General features: G+C 59.2%; 1 protein-coding gene and 1 long non-coding RNA gene across 12 annotated transcripts; one reads left to right on the top strand and one right to left on the bottom strand.

Annotated features, from left to right (window-relative positions):
- Positions 1–226: 226 nt before the first annotated feature.
- On the bottom strand, positions 227–16827 carry DBN1 (drebrin 1). Of its 11 annotated transcripts, XM_070516997.1 has the most exons (17): positions 16438–16744; positions 14964–15098; positions 12457–12616; positions 10349–10404; positions 9613–9725; positions 9361–9435; positions 9099–9245; positions 8902–8979; positions 8533–8684; positions 8383–8446; positions 4389–4448; positions 4177–4300; positions 3295–3432; positions 2788–2958; positions 1667–2352; positions 1266–1368; positions 227–1101 (listed from the first exon to the last, which is right to left on the bottom strand). In XM_070516997.1, the coding sequence occupies exons 5-17, from the start codon at positions 9676–9678 to the stop codon at positions 1031–1033; spliced, it is 1935 nt and encodes a 644-aa protein (XP_070373098.1). In that variant the 5' UTR covers positions 9679–9725; positions 10349–10404; positions 12457–12616; positions 14964–15098; positions 16438–16744; the 3' UTR covers positions 227–1030. The 11 variants fall into 11 exon arrangements, with proteins under 11 accessions (XP_070373098.1, XP_070373094.1, XP_070373095.1 ...); XM_070516993.1 differs by lacking the exon at positions 12457–12616 and having other exon boundaries at positions 14964–15169; positions 16438–16784; XM_070516994.1 differs by lacking the exon at positions 12457–12616 and having other exon boundaries at positions 16438–16559.
- A 1117-nt stretch (positions 16828–17944) lies between these two features.
- Positions 17945–19406, top strand: LOC106827139 (uncharacterized). The gene is made up of 3 exons (XR_011505708.1): positions 17945–18080; positions 18223–18277; positions 19270–19406. It is a non-coding gene; the product is annotated as an uncharacterized lncRNA (long non-coding RNA).
- Positions 19407–20959: the final 1553 nt, after the last annotated feature.

Here is a 20959-nt window from a genome sequence, read left to right as displayed (position 1 = left end):
TTTCTGCTACAAACTGGCCTGAAGATGCAGAACTAAACCTGAGGTCAGCCTGCGTCAAACCAGAGGCTGGTTCCCTCGGGAGCCTCAGAACCCACCTTCTCCTCCTGTGAGATCACGGTGAGGGCACCCCCTGCCGCCTTGGGGGTGGGAAGAGTTGGGAATGGGAATCAGGGCAGGCGGCCCACCCCAGATCAGCCCCTGGAGGCCCGGAGCAGCAGGCCCGAAGGGATCTGGATTTCTTTATTAATAGACATGAGCACGACCCGTTACAGAAGTTTGTGCTTTCCAAAAAACAGTTACTGAACGTGAAAAAGGAACCCAAGCAAAGAGGGAGGAGTTGGGAGGGCCACTGAAGCCCTGGGCCCCACCCTGACCTGAATCGCCGCCTAGGGCCTCCAGCCTGGGACCTGCCCAGCAGGAGGGGGCAGGAAAGGGCAGGGAAGCTGAGGGGCCCCTGAGGCTACTTCCTTTGGGCCAGGCGGGGAGGGATCAAGAGAAGGGCAGGGCGGGGGTCCCAGGGAGCCAGAGCCCACGAGCCATTTATTGCCATGTTTTAAAATTCGTGCAAAATATCTGAAGCCCTGGACAGAGAATACAAAGTGATATTTTTCCAATAAACATAAAACTAGGAAAAGAGGTGGGGGGGCATTTTCCTTCCAGAGCTACCCCCACGCCAGGCCCCAAGCAGGGTGAGGCCTCCAACCCGGCCAGCTGAGTGAGCAGGGAGGACTAAGAGCTACAATCTGGACCGGGCAGGGAGGGGGTGGAATTTGCAACAGCGTCTCAACTACCAACGGGAGGAAAACCAGTCAACTGTACAAGTTTCCTATCAACTTTAAAAAAAAGAGAGAGAAAAGCTGTAAAAGTCGGGCCCTGTGGGTAGGGAAGCGGCCAAGTCCCCGGCCAGGGCCGGAATCCAGAGTGGGTGCCAGGCGGAGCTGCTGCGTGTACAGGCGCGGCGGGCCGTCTGGCCAGAGGCCGGCTCAGGTGGGCGGCCTTGGCGAGGGCAGCCTGAGGGCGGTTGCTATCGCTAATCGCCACCCTCGAAGCCCTCCTCCTCTTCCGGTACTGGGTCCGCATCCCAGCAGGTGATGTCGATTTCTATGATGTTGGGAAGGGAGGCTAGTTAAGGAGATGGCCCAGCAGATCCATGGCTGTCTCCCAACCCCTGGAGCTGTGCCAGCCATGTGGGGGAGGGGGGCTGCCTGCCCACACTTGAACCGAGCGCCCCCGGCTGAATTCCTCCTCATCCACGCCAGTACTACCTGGAGGTTTGTTGTAGAACACAGGAGGCGGAGCCTTTGCACACAGCTCTTCCGATTGGGTAAACTCCTCCTCCTGTGATTGGCTGAAGTACCCCTCACTGGCCTGCAAGAGGAAAGCGCCAAGTCACTGAGCCCCACCCAGCAGGACTAGGGCTGACCTACCAGGCTTGAGCCTGTTTCCCCGGCAACCAGTGATTCTATCAGTGGTTGCCGGGGAAACAGATGCTGGCCTTGGGAACAAAAGCAGAGCTGGCCCAGGGAAGGGAAATGGAATGGAGCTTTCCCCCCAATAACGTGGGTCGCAGAGAAAGGGAGGTAATGCTGCAAGCCTGAGGAACGCAGTCCGACCGTCCCCTGCTCAAGCCCTGACCACCCCTCCCACCAGGCTGCCCCTGCCCAACCTGGGTCCCCTCCTTCTGGGTGGTCTCGCCATTGGTCAGCAGGTGGGACTCGGGCTCCGGCTCCGGCTCTGGCTCAGGCTCCAGCTCCGGCGCCGGCTCCTGATCCAGCTCCTCTAGAGCAGAGGGCAGAGCTAGGGCCTGGGGGGCAGCCAGGGGCTCCCTTTCTACTTCCTCCTCTGGGTCACAGAAGGTGGCAGGTGGCTCAGGCAGCTCGTCAAAGTTGAGAAGGTTGGCACAGCCTTCACTTGCTGGCGGCAGTGGCTCCTGAGCCACCTTGTCCAGCAGGGGCACCTCTGCCAGAGTGACCTCGGCACCCAAGGGTGGTGTGGGGGCCATAGGCTCAGCCTGGGGTACAGAGCCCCCTTCACCGTTGCCAGGCCATAGGTCAATGAGGCTGGCAGCGGCAGGGGTGATGGTGTTGGCAACAGCGGTGTCAGCGGCGGCAGTGTTGGTGTCAATGGCGTCAGCTGCCGAGGTGTCAGCTGCGGCAGTATCAGCCATGGTAGGCTCCAGAGCGGCAGCCAGGACAGCCTGCTCTGGAGGCACCATGAACATCAAGTCCTCCGTGGGGCTGCCTTGCCCCTGGGAAGGCTGTGGTGCCTGAGGAGGCTCCTCCGTGGGGCCAGCTGCTCTGGCCTCCTTGCTGCTTTCTTCACCATCCAGCCCAGGGCTGCTCACCTGGGTCTCTGTCACAGCACAAATGGAGGAGACAGATGACATCAGCTCCCTCAGGGAAGAATGCGGGCGCTTGGCAGCCACCCTGCAATACCCTGCCCACCCACTGAGGAGTCAGCGAGTTCCAGGAAAGAAGGCCTCCACTAAGGGCTCCATGCAGAGCACCTCCCAGCACCCACTGGGCCCCGCTGCCCCTTTGCCTAGTGTCTTCAAACTGCTCAGCAGCCCTGGGAGGAAGGCCTGATCCCACTCCAGGGAGGGACACAGGCTCAGAGAGGGCAGGTGTGGCTGCACTGCCAGGGCTCCTCCCTGCCAAAGCTACTTCCAGGGCAGTACGATCTGGCGATGGGCAGCCCAGATCCCTGGGGACTTGTTACCATGGCCACCTGGGGTTCCCATCCCAGTGACTGGTGAGAGACCCGGTACAGCTAGGGCCCCTCATTCACCTTGGGCTGGTGGTGGTGGTGGTGGCAGCGGTGGAGGCTGTGAGGACGTGACTTCATCCAGGGCCCGCTCGATCTGCTCAGTGACAGGGGTAGAGGCCGTGCTGGAGTCAGATGGGCTCCGGGTGGGGATGGGGGTGGGTGCCATCCTCCGGTGGCTGTCCAGGTGACTGCCTATGGAACAAACCCCCAGGCTGGTCAGTGAGGGCTGGGGAGCTGGGTGGGGCCAGGACTGTCCACCTTGGGGCCTGGCCAGCACCTCCTCTCTGGAGTCTGCGGGGGGCTGGGAGCTCCCCAGGCCCCCCAGGGGCCAGACCACAGCTCCAGACCCTGTAAGCCAGGCCCCTGGGGGCCAGCGCCCCTTCAGGGCCAGGGGAAAGAGGCAGGCAGTACCTGCTCTAGGGACAAACACCAGAGATCAGCAGTCAGGCTGAGGGAGTGAGGGCGGGGGGCTGCTGGGAAGCGGGGCCCTCCTTACCCGCCCCGCCGAGGCCTGGGGCTGCTACCTACATGGGAGGGAGGAAGAGAGGTTTGGGGTGCGGTGACAGGTGATATAGGGAAAGGGAGTCCGTGGAGGGGAGGAGGAGGAGGAGGAGGAGGAGGAAGGCCCACTGTCCGATGCCTTTATGAAAGGGCAGTACGGACGACCTGCCAAGAGAGACAGACAGAGAGAGACAGAGGACAAGAGAGGGTCAGTCTCCCCCACCCCAGCCCCGAGGCCTCACCCGCCCCCAGGGCTGGCCCTGGAAGTCCAAGCTGCCTTCAGCCAGGGTGCACATTCAGCGAAGCTGGGCCACAGCCTCAAGCCATCAGATGACGCACACCAGCACCAGCCACACACAGCAAGGCGCCTGCCCTGCACAGCCAACTGAGCAGCACACACCCAGGGACAGCCGGCCCCACCCCTGGGACCCTGGCACAGGGCCAAGCACACAGCAGGGGCAAACACTCCAGCAGCAGACAGGGAGTCAGAGGGTTCTTTGGGGGAAAGGGGCAGCTGCATCGCATCAGGAGACCAGGGGACCCTGGGTACAGGCTCCAGGCTGCTGGAACCCAGGGCCAGGGCAAGAGCCCACCCACATGCACCCACAGCCCTTCAGGCAACCCCCAGTTCAACCCCAACAGGGCCACTCCCTGCAGCCAGGGGGTGTCTTAGCCCATGCCAGAGCCACCCAGATGGGCTCTGCACTCAGCCAACGCCCAGCATCGACCCCTGCCTGAGCCTTCTCAGTCCTGCCACCCGGGAGGCAGGGGGTGGAAGCACACTTGAGAAATGGCCTTGCCTTCTCCAAGGAGTCCTTAGCAAGGCTTCCTTTCCAAGAAAGAGTGCCAGAGAGGCTAAGGGCCAAACCTGAGGTGGGGGGGGTCAGTGGGGGTGGGACCTGGGACTACCTGGCCGGTGGTTGAAGGGTGAGGGCACATCGCAACTGCCCGCGGAGGCCGATGCGACTCGTTCCTGCTGCTTGAAGAATTCCCGTGGGTTGTCAGGCCGCTGGGCAATAATGGCCGCTGCCTCCTGGGGGCACAAGGAAAGGGTTGGAGCAGGGCCAGGCCCAGCTGAGGTAGCCCCACCAGCCTCACCTGCCCTTCACCCCGGCTCTCACCTCTACCTCTGATTCTGACTTCTTCATCTGGGTCTCTTCCTCCTCATCCTGCTGGTCACCCTGGAAACCAAAGGGACAGTGTTCTGGGCAACTCCCCCCACCACCCCGGTAGCCCTTCTTAGAGTCCCTGTGTTTCTTCCACAATCAGGCAGGAAGGAGCTGAGGTGGCACCTCTGTCCCCTTCACCACCCAGTCACACAGCTCCTTGGCTCCATCCACAAGGCCCTCGGCCACCTCATCTCCAGCGGGACAGGCCCCTAGGCACCCAGCTCCGCTCCTCCTGCTCCTTCACTCCCACATACCACCAGGCACCCACGGCCATCCAGAGCACTCCCTGCTTTGCAGCTAACTCTTCTTGGACCTCCCAGCTCAGCACCTGGCCAACCACACCCCCCATCCCTGCTTCCTGGATCTTGGCATCACCACCAAGGCTTCCTCATTAGGCTCCTGCCTCCTTGCTCTCTTCGTGTAATTTGTTCTCTATAGACCTTAAATGGACCTTTCAAAAATCCACATCAGACCATGATTCTTTCTAGCTTAACATCCCTCAGAGGCGTCCCATGAGCCACAGTGAGTACTGGCTGAATATGGCCCACAGATGGCTTTTGTTTTGTTGATATGTTTTTAAAACACATTAATTAGTTGCCTCCACTTAAATATCAGAAAGTTTCATACTGAAATCAGAATGCCAGAAAGCCCTGGTAACGCAGGCCCACATGCCCCAGAGCAGCCACGAGCCAGAGCTGCACCGGTGCAGCCCTCACACCAGGCATGGGCTGTCTAGTTGGCTGCAGTCCTCACCACTCCCTACTGCACTTCACCTGCCCACTTCACTAGCTGTTTTGAGATTGCAACCTCAGGAGTACAGGTGGGCGGGGCCCCTTGCTTGGCCTACATTCCCCTCCCCCTGCCTGACCTAGCCCCTGTCACCTCTCCAACATCCCCCTCCCACGCTGACTCACCCACACACCCTGGGAGATGCAGACATGAAGTCCTCAGCATGATGGAGTCACAGTTCCTGGAACATGCATACCGCTTCCCACCTCCGTGCCTCGGTGCGGGAGCTGAATCTCTCTCCCCCCAAATGCCCCAACCCACCCCAGGTCCAACTCTTCTTGCTTCCGGCCTCAGCTGGGGCACCGCCTCCTGGGGAAGAGGTCCCTGACCCCTCAGGTCACTTCCTTCTCTGGGCCCCCAGGAGGTATTCAAGGCATACACTGCAGATTACACCATTGTCACTTCCTGCTTCTGGGATCATCCCCACCTCCACGGGTGACAGGGAGAGAAGTGGGGTCTGGGTGAGTGGCCAGCCAAGGTTCAGTGGGTACACGTCTGCTCAGCTGAACCCACCGCACCAAAGCCTGTTACTCTGCTCCTGCGGCCGGGGGGCAGGACGGCGATGGGGGAGAAGCTGCATGGAGGGAGGTGAAGTAACAGGGTCTGCTTGTTTCCGAGGACACAACCGAAGACTCAAACCTTCCCGTCATGGTACACAAGAACGGCTCTGCAAAGCGTCTCCCCTCAAGAGGGCGGTCACCCTGACCACAACTTCGCATCTTCCAGAGTGGTCTAAACTCCTCCTCTGACCGTGTTCTCTCTTCCCAAATTTCCCCTGCTCCGCAGCCCACTGGGCTCCAGGCAGGCTCCCTGCCTTCCCATAAACATACGTCTCACTAGCCTTGGCTGGTACTCTGTTTCTGCCTAGTATAACCTCGCTAGGTCCCTCTGCCTCATTCAAAAAGAGGGTGAGACAAGCCTTAACTAACCATGTGAAAAACACTGAAACAAATTAGCGCTGGGGGTAGAAGAGAGAGAGCAATACACTACCCATAAGGGTCAACAGCATTTCTGTGCCTGAGCATCTTTAGATACATGGGAGCTCCCTGACAGCCCAGGCAAAAGGGGAACTCAGACAAGGAATGCAATTCTTATCAGAGGAGAGAAAACAGAACAACTCCTTAAGCCAAGAGAATGCATCATGGTTCTAAATTCCAAAGTTCCTCACATGGGACCTTCCTTCGAGGATCTGAAGTTGTAGGGCCACTACACTGACCTGTAAAATACCTACTGTCCCTGTCACATGAGCCACACTTAGAGGGCCGGACAAGACTATAAAATAATGGTGTAAGGCTTCGCCTGAAATGTTGATAATTGGTGAAGATGAGCCATCAGTTTAGGGGGTTCACTATACAATTGTTTCTACTTTTTTGTGCCTGTGTGTAAAATTTTCCACAGAAATAAGCTTTTTCAAAAAGACCTTACTCTGAATGGATAAACCAAATGTGGTATATACATACAATGGAATATTATTAGCCTTGAAAAGGAAGGACAGGGCCAGCCCCGGTGGGCTACTGGTTAAGTTTGGCGCGTTCCACTTCAGCAGCCCAGGTTCAGGTGCCAGGCACAGACCTATACTGCTCATCTGCCAGTGGCCATGCTGTGGTGATGACTCTCATACAAAAAGAGGAAGCTTGGTAACAGATGTTAGCTCAGGGCACATCTTCCTCAGCGAAAAAAAAAAAAAAGGGGAGGACATTCTGACACATGGATGAACCTTGAAGACACTATGCTAGTCACAAAAGAAAATACTGTATGAGTCCACTCACATGAGGTACTTAGCAGAGTCAAATTCATAGAGACAGGAAGTAGAATGGAGGCTGCCAAGGGCTGGGGGAGGGAGGATGGGGAGTTTGTGTTTAATGGGTACATAGTTTTAGCATGTGAAGATGAGAAAAGTTCTGGAGATAAAGAGTGGTGATGGTTCTCCAACAATGCAAATGCAGTTCATGCCACTAAATTGCACACTTAAAAATGGTTAAGATAGTATATTTTATGTTATGTAAATTTTGCCACAATTAAAAATAAACTCATTCATCAGTTAATTTTAAAAAGGCCTTGGGGCAGGCCTGGTGGCGGAGCGGTTAATTTCACATACTCTGCTTCAGTGGCCAAGAGTTCTCTGGTTTGGATCCCAGGTGCAGACCCACACACCACTCATCTAGCCATGCTGTGGCAGAGTCCCACATACAAAATAGAGGAAGATGGGCACAGACGATAGCTCAGGGCCAATTTTCCTCACCAAAAAAACAAAAATAATAAAAGTTAAAAAATAAAAAAGGCCTTGCCCATCTTGTTCTCCACCATGTTTCTAACATCTGGCACATGGCAGGTGGCAAGGGTTTGCTGAATGAATGATTGAGGCTGGAGCTTACCAACCACACATCACCTCCACCGACCAGGGGCTGATGTGATTGGAGTGACCTATGACAGCCATAATTTAATGCCAGGGCCTGCTGGGCTGCCCCATCTCCTCCCTCCCAGCCTCCTGTGGAGCACATTTGAGTCCCCACGGCCCAACTTCTGCCATGACAGTTACGATCCAGGTGCCTACCTCCCGTCCTGAACTGTACCATGCTTGGCCCTGAATGACCTTAGCTATTTCTGAAATAAAAAATTCAACTCAAAGCATGGAGATTTGACTCCACTGTGATTTTCAAAGGGTCAATCCACAGGCCCCATGGGCCACCCCAATGTTTGGAGGTTCAGAAAGCACCCCTGGAACAAGGGGCGACTCTGAAGGAGACCCTATGCACACTCGTGTTCAGACACTCAGACTCATGCCCAGGGCTCTGCAGCACTCCTCAAGCCCCCTAAGGGCAGGGAGCCAAGGGGTGTGTCTAATCCAGCCCAAGCCGTTCAGGCCCTGCTGGGACGAGGCAGGAAGCCTGGTCAGTGGGGGTCTCGGTCAAGGTAGATTTTCTTTTTCAGTTTATAGTACAAGCTTCTTCAAGGAAGTCTCTTTCCACGGATGGAGGCCAGAGCCTCAGGTGATCAGGTGCCAGCCCTGACACTCCATGACACCCCATGCCCTTGCAGCAGTGCCCAGAATGCCCAGCACTGTCCCCAAGCCACTGATCGCTCTACCAGGCCCAGGAGCATAGCCACTATCCTCACCTCCCGGACCAGGAGACCGGAGCCCTGGCTAACGACTTACAAAGATAGACTGCTCCTTCAGCCGCCTCTTGGCCTCCTCAGCTTCTAAAGTCTGCTGTTTCCTCCTGGAACGAGAAGCCAGCACGCACCCTTTCAGGGCGGCCCACGCACACCAGCCAGGGGGGGCGGTGTGGGGCGGGGCGGGGCGCACCTGTGCTCCTCAATCTGCTGTTCCCGCTCTCGGTAGCGCCGCTCCCGCTCCTCCTGCTCCATGCGCTCCTGCTCCATCCGCTCCTGCTCAAACCTGAGCCTCTCATCCAGGGCCTTCTTCCGCTCCTCCTCCTTCCGCAGCTCCTCCTCCTTCTGCAACCCCCCCGCGCCAGGCACTGTCGGCCCTGAGCCTGGGCCCTGCCCCTCCAGCCCAACCCAACCCAGGGCTGGGGAGACATGGGTGCTGGGAATTCAGGGGACCCTGTGGGCTGAAAGCCAAAAGGGCTCACTCTCTCAGCTGGGGGAGGATGTGGGAAGGGACACACTGTAAAAGGGAGAGCAGCCAAGGGGGGCGGGGGTGGGGGCACACCTTGGCCTGCTCCCAGAATTGCTCACGGTTAATCCGCTTCATTTCTACAGCTGCATCAGTCTTCTGATAGGTGGTGCCCTGCAGAGACAAGCGGCCCGGCATGAGCGCAGGGGGCAAGCCGAGTGCTCCAGGAGCTCCCACATGCAAAGGGTGAGGCCTGGGAGGGACGGGCCAGCCTGCCCGGGGAACACACTGACCACCGGCTCAGCGTTCTCATCCTCGCGCAGCCGCAGCCGGTGCAGCACTGGGCTAGAGAGCTGTGCCAGCCCATTGGAGAGCCGCTGCCCGATGGCGCCCGCGTCTATGTCTTCCACGCTGCTGGCATTCACGATCACGTCCACACCCTGCAGCAAGAAAAACGTGTGTTCAGGCAGCACGCTCCTTCCTGTCACCACTCCCAGCACACAGACCCTGCCCTGGGTGGCTGGCCCAACCCACGAGCCCTGGCCCCCCTCGCACCTGGAAGAACTCAGCCACCTTAGCCACGTGGCTGGCACAAGCACATTTTCGGGCATCAGGCACGTCTTCACCAACCTGCAAAGCACCCAGGGAAGAAGGGGTCAGGAAAAGACAAGAGGGGTCAGCAGCCTGGGGCCTGGGCCCCCTTCCTGGGGTCGGTGGGTTCTCTCCAGCAGCATCAGTGGGTGAAGCGGGGTGGAGGGTAACTGTTCGGGGGTCTTCAGCTCCCTCCCCCAGCCCCCAGCTGCATACCCAGTTGATGAGCACGTATTTGGGCAGAGCAGCCTGGGAGTCCTTGACGCTGCAGAAGCCGTACATCACCTTCTGGTTCTCGAAGTGGCCCGAGAGCTCCTGCAAGCCCCCCTCTGGGGGAATCAGGAGGGTATCAGGACTCCCGTCTCCTGAGCCCTGACCCCACAAAGGGCCTAGAACCCAAAGGAAAGACTGCTCTCGCGGGCTCTGCAGGCAGCCAGAAATCGGGAGGTCCCAGAGTTCTGTGCTGGGGTGAGAGGGGCGGCAGGCGGGCGCGAGCTGGGCCTCTGAATGCCACAGGGCCTGATCTGGGGTTGGGCCGAGGAAGTGTTTGTTCCTCACACACCCTCATGTCTCACTCTTCACACATCATCATGTCTCACGCGGTGCTAGCGCCCAGTGAGTGAGAATAAAGCCTTTGGGCTCTGGAGGAAGTGGGGGTGATCTGGGCCATCCCTGCCAGAATCCTTCCCCGCCAGCTGTGTGACTTTGGGCAAATCACTGTCCTTCTCCGAGGCGCAGTCTTCTCATAATCAAGCAGGAAACAAGCCTCTCTCCCTCCCTACCCTGGGGATCACAGGGATGACCAGAGGAAGGACACTCGCCTGACGCCAGACAAGTGTGGGTCTGCTGGATGCAGGCAGGGAGGTGGCCTGGAGCCAGGCGGGTGGGTGGGGAAGAAAACAACCAGAGGAGGGGGCGGAGAGGAAGGCGAAGGAATGGCTGGAATTCTTACCTCCGGACGCTGCAAGCTTGAGGTCATCTGAGCCATCCTCGTATGTGTACAGAGCCCTGGGGAGAGGGAGGGGTGGCTGGGAGAACGGTCAGGGCCCAGGCCGCCAATTTTGGGTGGGGAGGGACACAGAGAGGGCAGGACAGGAGGGGAGTTCCAGCCCAGTACTCTCCAGGTTGTCATGACAACAGTGCTAGGCACCATTTGTGGCTGGAGCCCAGCGGGGGCAGCCTGGGACCTGGTGGAAGGAGGCCTGGGTCAGGTGGGGAGGGCAATGGGGTAAAAATCGCTGCCCAGTCTGAAGTGAGCCAGTGTCGTATCCTAAAGGCCCTGGCCCTGGCAGCCTACAACCCAGCCAGCGGGTGTGCGATGGAAATTCCAAGGCGACGGTTCCTTGGTTACCGTTCCCTGGCTACCACACTTCTCATTCCCCATTGGCCGTCACCAGGAACCTACCTGGCGCGTGTCTCAGTGCCCATGGCCCCTCCTCCCATGACGAGGGAGGGGGAGGAGAGAACCTGGTGCTGCTCTGCTCTGGGCATCCCCCAGTAACCATGGAAACCCGGCAACTGGCACACGACTGGCCCACCCCAGCCGCATTCTCCTGAACACAAAGGACCCCAGGACACGCCTTCAGCCTCAATCTCCGCCTCCCTGAAATGGGGATGAGGTCACCATGGTAGCTCTCGCCCAGACTCTGGCCCCTGGGTGGCCATGCTCTCCTGGCCTTCCAGCCCCTAGGCCGCCTCCGCCGGAGCTGAGGCACTGGCCTCCTGGGACTGCTGGCCTCTCCTTCTGCCTTAGCTGTGCCATAAAGCTGACCCAGGAGCCTTCCTGCACCTCCCTAGCTTTTTCTCCCCAGGTGGCAGTGGCACAGCATCCATTTCACAGAAGGGAAGACAGAGATGTCTGCTCATGAGGACCCACTGGGCCAAGGAAGAAGGGCTTCATCCCACAGGCTCAGGAGGGCTCAGCCCCTTCCCCAAGCTCCCTTTTCCCTACTGCCAAGGCAAGAGGCAGGGGGCTAGGAGGAGAGAGGGAGGAGCACGAGGAGGATGGAGAAGGGAAAGGGAGAGAAAGGCAGAGAGAGAAACAGGGAGAGGAGGAAGAAGACAAGAGAAAGGAGAGAAGTGAAGGGGTAAAGAGGAAATGAAGGAGGGAGGGAGAGAGGAGGGAAGAAAGGAGAGAGGGAGGAAGGCAGGCTGGCCCAGCCCCCATGAGATCAGCACAAGTCATTCCCAGGACCAAATGGTCCCCCAATCCCCCCACTTCCCAGGAGCCCTCCCTTCTGAAAGGGACACAGGTGGGCTGTGGGGCTGGGAGCTCCTGGTCCAACTGTTGCCCGGGCCCCAGCCCTGGCAGCTGCTTCCCAGCACGGCTGTCTCACCACCTGTCTGGCTGCCCTGACTCACCACTGGGAACAAAAGGCCCTCAGAGAAGCAGGGTCTGCCTCTCTGCATTCCACAGATGAGATGAGAAACTGAGGCAGAACTCCGAGACCCTGGTTCCCAGACAATGCTCTAGACATCACATCTCCCCAAGCCAAGTTGTCAGCCTCTTGGAGGGCCCTTGCTCCTCCCAGGAACATCTGCCATGCCCCTTCCACCCTCAATCCTTGCCTCCTCACCTCCAGCCACCCTTCCCTGCTACGGCCACAGCCCTTACCGGTGGAAACCACAGCTTAGTTCAAAGCCTTCAGCAGGCCTTTGGCCCTGAGCTCTGCCACACGTGCCTTTCCAGCCAGACTTCCATATCCATACCATGCACTTCGGTCACTCTGGATGGCTCCCTGATCCCAAACACAGTTCCAGATATTTCCCACCCTCGAGCCTTTGCATATGTAGTTCCCTTCACATGCAAGAAGGCCAGAACTGCTTCTCCACCCCATGCCCATTCCTGGCTGAAATCTCGGGGGACCTGCCCTGAGCTGCACCTCCCCAGAGTACTTACCACACCCCAGCAGGGAGGGGAAGAGGCATCTGAGCCCACCCCAGATCCCACTAGACCTGTGCTTCTCAGAAAACACATGAGAAGCAGCCTGGGCCTGGGCGGGTGGGAGCTGGTGAAATTGCAAGGAATCAGGATGGGGGGCCCAGGAATCTATGTCTCACCAGCTCCAACCCCTGGAGACAGACGCTGCTCCTGACTGCAAGCTTCGTGAAGGCAGGATTAACTCAGTCAATCAACACATATCACTCTCTGGGTCCCGGGTCCAGCACAGAGCAGCACCAGTAGGTGTCTGTGACACTGACACAGACTCTGAGAAACCATCTAGGCCAGAGAAACTGGGCTGAGGGGCGGGGAGCCAAAATGTAGCAATTCCAGGAAGACCGTGGGGTCAGCTGAGGTGGGGGGCTGAGGGCAGGCAGACCCCTCAGGACAATCACACTCAGAACATTAGAGCTGGAAGGGCCTCGGGTATCCCAGCGATGGTGGAACCCCACCCCCTCTTCCTCTTTTCGAGGGGACCAGAGAGTAGCAGGAACTCGTGTGTGGTCACACAGTGAGTCACATCACGTCCAGGGGAACACTGGCCCTTCCCACTACCCAACCTGACTTTCTGGGTCCCCTGCTCCCAGGACCAGGGCAGTGGTCCATTTCAGAGGCCCTGCCACCTCAGAGTCAACTCCCCCCTCACACCCCCTTCAGAGGGCAACGGAAGGGAGGCCAAGCCCCCTTTGCCCAGACAGCAATATTACCCAAGATGCCTTCCTCAGCCTCTGAGCACAGAATCTGCCCCTGAATCCTGAGACCCCACTGGACTGCTGGCTCTGTGCTGGGCACTGGGAGCACTCTTGCCCCGCTCTGCAGGATGTGATCCTCACACTCTTTTCATGAAATGCTATCTGGGCCCTTGGTAGTGGGCAAATGTGTGTATATGCGAGGCTGCGTGTGCGCATCTGTGTGTGTGTCCCACACACAACCCAGATGGGGGGTGACGCACATTAGTGATGAATAACTCACTCTGGCCACATGGATGCTGCAGGGTGGTGAGCAGAATGTGGGCCAGCAGTGGTTGTACGGCCCTGCATGGGCCGCCAGAGCTCTGCTTTGGGGAGGTTAGAGGGAAATGGGGTGGTGTTGGACAGCACCCAACAGACTGGAGAGTGGGGGGCATTCTCGTTCCCCACGGGAGAGGCAGGTTGTGCCTCTCTCCACGCAGGGCCATATCCCAAGGCCAGCTCCTCCACTAGGCCAAGCTGGCTACTTGCCCTGAACTCCTCCCATGATCTCAGCCCCCCAGGGGCAGGGCGGGGACAATGGGTGGGCCGCCTGCCTGCTTAGCCTGTGCTGGCCTCTCTTGTGACTGACCTGCAAGACATGAGAGCTTGTCTCCCGCGTCCATCCCTCCAGGCCTGGCTGCCCGCCAGTGCTGCAGTACCATGGCATGGACGCCTGGCCATCTTGTCCCCTCCTCCAGCCCCCAGGTCAGTATCCCTACCTGACTGCCCTCCCAGCATGAGGGTGAGGCCAGCCCAAGTGAGGACTCTCAGACCTGTACTCACTCTGTGCCTCAGTTTCCTGCCTGCCAGAGGGAGAGGGGGCCTAGAGAACAGAATGGGCACTTATCCCAGGATAAGAGTGTTTTGGGGGAAGATGATTCCCGAATGGGGCAGCGTGGAACCCCTTAGCTCTCCCGCCACCCTGGGGACTCGGGCTCCAGAGCAGGTGGTCCACCCCCTCCCACAGCTCAGGGGTAGACAACAGCTGGGGAGGGGGGAGAGGGCAGCAGGGAGAGGGCAGCCCAGCTCCTCCTCCACCAGGGAGCCGACAGCCCCTTGACACCGGGTGATGGAGCTAGGGGCTCAGTGGATCCACTCACCCCCTCATCCCTCTCTGCGGCCTTCCTCCACATTTCTGTGCCTGAGGGCTTCCTCTCAGGGACCCCAGCTGGCCCCCTAGGAAGGCAGTTTCGTCCCCTTGGCATCACCCAGCCCAGCTGCCCAGTCCCTGCAATCCCCTTCAGATCGGGAAGAGGAGGACTCATCCCTGCCTCCTCCGCGACCCCTAAGGGGAACAAGAGTCACTTGGTGGTTGCCATGTGGCAGTGAACGTCTTTCCATCACACCCCAACTCAGGGAGGCCCCCGGTGGGCGGGGCGCCACGGCCCCCAGCCCGCTCCGCTCCTCCCCCGCCCTGGCTTTCCTTTGTGCTGCGGCCGGGCCGGGCCCGGCCGGGCCAGGCAGGCTGCTCTGGCTCCGCTGGCTCGGTCCCCGCCCCATCGCCGCCCGGTCCTCGCCCCATCGAAGGTGGCGAAGGTGCCCTTGGCCGCCCCGTGTACACCTGTCCCCCGGCCCCGGGGCGGGGGGCGGGCTCCCGCAGGGCCACGCAGCCCCGGGCCACACATGTGGACCCTGCGTCTCTGCAGCCCGCGTCTGGCCCCCGCTCCGCCGCGCGCCCCGGGCTGCCTGCGGGCGCTCGGGCCCGGCCCTGCCCCGCCCGGGCCGGCCCCTCCCCCGGCGCGCACAAAGGCGGCCCCTCCCCGGCCCCGCCGGCCGCTGCACCATTCGGGGTCTCCCCTCCCTGCCGGCTGCGGGGCGGCGGGCCGGCGGGAACAAAGGCGCGGCGGCGGCGGCGCGGGGACAAAGGGCCGGGGGGCGGGGGCGGGGGGGCTCACCAGTCGGCCGCGCTCTCCTCCCGAATCACCTCCTCGTACGCCGCCAGCAGCTCCAGGCGGTGGCCGCTGAAGCTGACGCCGGCCATGCTCGGGCCGGGCCGAGGCCGCACGGAGACGCACGGACAGACGGACGGACTGAGGAGGAGGAGGAGGAGGAGGAGGGAGGGAAAGAGGTAGTCGCCGCCGCCGCCGCCGCCTCGGAGCCTCTGCAGCGCCGCGAGCCGAGTGAGCCAGCGGCCGGGGGAGGGGAGCCGGCCGGCGGGGGGCGGGGGGCGCTGGCTCCGCCCGGCTCGCTCCCTCCGCGCGCCCGGTCCTAGCGCCGCCCCGGCCCGGCCCAGGGGGAGGCCCGCCCCCCCTTCCCGGCCTGCCCCGGGGCGCCCCCGCGCCCCTCGGCCGCAGCTCCTGCGCGCCCGACCCGGGCGGCCCTGCCCCTCTGCTCCTGAGACCGCCACCACCCGCGTCCCAAACCCTCACCTACCGTGTCCCCGGCCTAAGCGCTCGCCTCTTCCCCAGCCCCGGGGTTTCAGCCCCATCCCTACCTCACCCGCCCCAATCCAGGCCCAGCTGCGTCCCTCTCCTTTCCAACTCTCCGGTCCCAATCCCAAATCACATCATTCCAGTGCGGCCCAGCCCTACTCCGTGCTTAATTTCTTTCCATCCCCCCCATTCCTGGTTCATCTCAACCCCCTGCTCCAACCCAGTTCACATACCAGCCACCCCTGGTCCATCTGCATCGGTCTCCACCTTTGAAAGGCCCATTCCTAGTCCATCCACGTTACTGTCCACTGCCATCTGCATCCCCACCCCAAATCAAGCCCCATTTCTTTCCCATCCCAGCTCCAGCACCACTCCCAACCCCTTGCTTAGCAGGCAACCCTCACCTATTCACCATACCCCATCCCTAGCTGCACCCTCCTCAGTCCAACCTATCCTGTTCCCATTCTGATCCCAGTTCCCAACCACACCCCTCCATCCCTGCCTCCTTGTCCATTCCTAGCCCCAACCCGGCTCATGACCCCAGCATTCCCAACCTCTTCCCCCATCCCTGCCCCACCCCTATGCTGAGCCCCCACTCCCTTACCCGCTGCCTCCTAGGCCCTCTCACAGGGGACCAGTCTAGGAAATCCTTTGCCTTCTCTTCCAAGCCTCAGACCTCCCAGAGGACTCCCAAGTAGTGTTCCGGAAGCAGCATCTAACCCCAGACTCCCAAGGCAGGACTCCTCCAAGGACACTCTAGAGCCAGCCTCCTGGCACCTTTATTTCCCAAATCTCTGAGCACAGTAGGCTCTGGGGCCTCAGAGAAGTCCCCTGCAGGGAAGTTGACACCCCTGCCAAGGCCTCCTGGAACATCTCCACTCGTTGCTGAGGTGGGACCCTGAAACCCTCCCCAGCCCTGAGAAGCCTTTCCCACCACCTGCAAAGCCTCCCACCCTCCTCTTCTCAGGGCAGGGGACAGAACCTGAGCAAACTTTACCTGGTCCAGTCTGGGAGGTGGCAGAGGAGGCGTCACGCAGGGACTCCGAGTTCCGAGATGGGTGATGGCCCTGCCAAGAGGAAGAGAGCAGAGTGCGCGCTGAGCTCTAGCCGTGGTTCCTGGGGCTGCGCAGGAGGAAGAACCTCTTAAAACTCAAAACATCCCACAGGCCTCTGCCTGGGGAACTCTGCGCCCACCGTGCCCATGGACCCCTAGCCCTGGCGTTTTCTCCACAGCCCCCACTTGGAGCAAGGCCCAGGCAAAGTTAGTAGGATTCTGGGGAGGGAGGGGACCCCACAGCAGGACTGAGGGGTACGTGGGAGGGGTAGGTAGAGGAATCTGGAACCTCAGTCGGTTCCTGCTTCCTGTGACTTGTCTCTGCTCGGAGCCCCTCCCACCTTCCCCTCCCTGTCCCCTCCCCAGCCTCCTGCTCACTCAGTTCCCAACCAAAACACAGAAGCCCTATGTGTGGGCATGCTCTCCCCTCCTCAAATTCCTGCCTCCCCCCAGCTACCTACAAACTCTCTCCAACCACACCCGTTCTCACCTCTTTGCCATCTAGATTTTTGAATAAACTTTTAAGTGTAGAACAGTTTTAGATTTACAGAAAAATTACACAGACAGTGCAGAGTCCCCAAGTGCCCTGTCCCCAGTTTTCTGTATTTTCAGGGAAGCAAGAGTGTTCCTTGCTCACACACACGCCCTGAGGCTGACCCCTGGTCTTCTCCCTCTGCCCCCCCACATCATCTCACCCTATAATTTGTACATCTGTCATCTATCTTCTTCCCATATTGTCCCTGGCCCTGCCCTGGTCAAGGTCACTAGTGACCCCTAATTCAGGGGCCCTGTCATAGTCCTCAGTTTCTTCAGCCGGGTGGGAATGGGCGTGACCGCTGACCACTCTGTTCCCTGAGAACCTGCCTCCCTTTAGCCATCCACTGCCCCTGAAACCCACACACTCAGCATAGGCGGAGGGCGCTGGGGGTCTCCTTGGAGGCTCTCCCACTAGGCCATCATGTCTACCGCTCCCAGCACTGATACCCTTCTAGTGTTAACCTGTTAGGTCTCTCCCACCCCCAGAACATGAACTCCCCCCACACTGGGAGGCTGGTCCAATGGCTTTTGGTCCTAGAGTGGAAAGGAGAAGAAAAAAGGATAATTCAGATGCAGAAGCTGGTCACTTGCTGTGTGACCCTGGCTGAAACTCTTTCCCTCTCCGAGTTGCCTGTTTGATAACATGCTATAAGGATAAAATGTAGCTGGATGGAGACTTAAAAAGTGAGAGCACCCACCCTTCCTCCCCGCAGCCCCGCCCTCCTCCCTCCCAGGCCCGCCTTCCCGTTCTGTGCTCCCCCACACCTCTCCGGGGAGGTTTCAAAGCTGACTTGGCCTCAGGACTTTTTCAGCACCAGCTGGTGGAGCCTTCTCTGCCCTCATCTTGCCTCTGCAGGTTCCTGCCAAGCACACCTTCACAAGTGCCCTCTCGTCGCTACAGCTCACTGCGCTTCCCAGACCTCGACCCCTGGCATGGGCCTGCCGCTTTCACCACATCAGCTTTGCTCCTGACGGGCCGAACGTGGCTAACCATGGCTAACCGAGTGACCTGAGACTTGCCTGACCTTTCTTGTCTCACTCATCTCCAGGTATACAATGGGGATGATAATGAAGGTACCTACCTCATGCGGTCTGTCTGAGGATTTTAAAAAAGTATCTAGAAAGTGCTTAAAGTGTTAACTGCACATAGTAGGTGCTGTTGATGTGTTGGCTGTTATTACTATTTTACAGATGGGAAAACCAAGGCTCAGAGAGGGGCAGTGATTTGCCCTGAGGCACATAGCTGGTGAGTGGCAAAGTCTGAATGGGGACCCAGGTCACTTCAGCACACCACACGCCCTCCCTGCTTTCCCTTCTAGCAGCCCCATTTCCACATCCAGGGGCTGACCTGGCATGGAATTCGGTCAGAAGTAGTCCCTGAGCTAGAGCTGTGGGGTCTAGAAGAGTCAAGGGGCAGGGGTGCTGGTCTTGGACGGGCGGAAGCGGGCCCAGGGCAGTAGACGTCTGAGGTCAGGCACCCTGCCTCTGTATTCTGGCTGATTTTCCACCACAGGCTCCAGAGGGGAGCACGTGATCCAGGCCGCTGGGTCGGACAAGTGACCGTTCCAGGATGGACCCATGTCAGTCCGATGGGTGTCAGTCCTGGGACTTTGACTGGAACTGTTAAGGAAGACTCCAGTGGGGCTGCTGAGTTGGCAGGATGTGGGCCTGGAGCTGGCTGAGGGGCGTCTTTGCCGATAATGGGGGGAGTCATCTGAGGATAAAGCCAGCACTGAGGAAAGCAGAGTTGAGAGAGGGAGAGAGCGGGAGAGAGAGCACTCGGGAGAGAGAGCACTCAGACAGACTCCTGATAACATCCATGGGTACCAGATCCCACCATGTCTGAAGCCATTAACCTTCTCAGTTAAATGAGACAAATTATCCCTATTTCTGCTCAAACTAGTTTGAATTGCAGCTGAAAGAGTCCTTCCTAATCTGCCTAGTCCCCCCGTAGTGGTCATTTTTGTCAGTGGGCAGGGACACGGATGAAAGCTGAGTTGACCTGCTAGTGCCCCCAGGCCCTGAGTGGGAGGACTCCATCTGGTCCTGGGGCCCTCCCTGGCCACCCTGTAGTGACCCCACTGCACAATCTCCCAGGGCTGGCCCTGGCCTCCTGAGTTCTCCCCAGGCTCCCAGCAGGCTTCTTGTCCCATCCTGGCCTCCGGAACCCTGGCTGCTGCTCCTGGTGTGCCCTGGGGCTGGGCCCTTTAGCCTACAGCCTCAGTTCCCTTCCTGTAGCAGCGCTGCTTGGAGGGGTCCACAGGATTGTCTGCACCTTGTGCGTGTTCCAAGGCCACGTGGGGCCCAGCACTGAGGAAGCAGCAGCGGAATCGTCAGTTCCTGCCTCTCTCTGTACTCCAGCCCAACAGTACCTCGCCCTCCACCGCCCTTCTCCCTGCTGACTTCAAATGAGCTCCAGCCGCTGTGAGCTGGAAAAACCCCTCCCTTGCCTCCTGCCTCTCCACTTGCCCACTTGCCCCCCCCCCCCCCCCCCCCCCCCCCCCCCCCCCCCCCCCCCCCCCGGCCATGGGCTCTGCCCCCTCGGTGGGGGAGATTGCACTCTCCAAGGGCGCTAATGGCCTCCCCTGCCTGGCACAAGGACGTTTCCCAGTCCCCACGGCCTCCACCCACACAGCCTAGCGCCCCAGCTTTGGAACACTGTGATCCCTGCAGCTCTGTGGTAGGGGGCAGCTGGGGGGTGCAATGGGGAGCACCTCAGCCTTTGATCCTCAGAGCAGCAGACCTGGGCCATTCTGGCTGGTTGGCTCTGGACAGGTCACTTTCCCTCTCTGAGCCTCAGTTCCCTCATCTGAAGCGTGCCTTTAATGACCTCTCTTAAGCGTGTTTGGATGATTAAATCACATAAAAGCGATTGCTGTGTGGTTCCTGGCAGAGAGGGGCTGTTCAGAGCAGACACCCCGTGCTTGTTTTTACTTCCATCTAGGCTAGCTCCTCTTTTCTGAGATTCAGTCCCCAGCTCTCTGCTCTTAACCCTTATATCCCCCTACAACTTCTCGTTCTTCTTCCCTTGGCACATGCCTCCCCGCTTCCTCTCTCCATCCATCTTGGCTGCTCAGCTAACCTTGGCTGCTAGTTGTCAGTCTTCCTCTTGCCCACCATAGCCAAGCCTCTTAAAGGAGCTGTCTACACTCTTATCTACACTCTCTCATTCCACATCCTCACCACCCGCCCTCTTATTCCTCTAACCCTGGCAGCCGCCACAGCTCCCTGCTAAACTGATCTGGCAAATGTCACCTTGTTGCGAAATGCCATGGGGACTCCTCAGCCTTATCTGCCTGGTTGACACTGTTGGCAACTTCTGGAAACACTCCTGCCCCGGCGGCCTCCCTGTCCCCCGAGCTCTCCCGAGGTCGTCCTCTGCCTCTTGCGGCTCCTCCCGCTTTCTCTGCCCAGGGCTGCTTCCCGGTTTCTCATCTCTTCTCTATGCTTGGGGCCCACTTGTCCTCACACTGGATTTGGCCCACGTTTATTGTTTTTCTTAATAGGATTTAAAAAAATCTAACTTAGTTGCCAACATTCAAAAACCAGATTTCACATAAAAGTCTGAATCTCTGGACACTGTCAGTAAACTGGTAGATCTGGCCACAGCCGGCATTCCCACACAGCGGCCCTTGTTTGAGGCCAAGGGTGGGCGGCTGCCCCCAGATCGCTCCCAACAGCACTCACCATCCAGCCCTGTGCTCTTGCTCACTTGTATCCATGGAAACCAAGGATGGACTGAGAGGGCTTCCCGGTTCAAGAGAAGTGGGAGAGAGCACACTTCTCTGTGGAAGTGAAAGATACTGTGTTTACCATGCTAGGGATGTCTAGGTTGAAAGATAACCACATCCCTCCTGCTTTACTCCTGAGTGGCCTGCCTGTGCCCTGCTCCCCACCTCTCTCAGCATCAGTGACAAGCATCCATGAT

Source organism: Equus asinus, chromosome 9 (genome assembly GCF_041296235.1).
Source record: "Equus asinus isolate D_3611 breed Donkey chromosome 9, EquAss-T2T_v2, whole genome shotgun sequence".
In the NCBI taxonomy this organism is placed as follows: Eukaryota; Metazoa; Chordata; class Mammalia; order Perissodactyla; family Equidae; genus Equus; species Equus asinus.
Note: the sequence above shows the minus strand (reverse complement) of the source record. Positions and strands in the feature narration are given on the sequence as shown.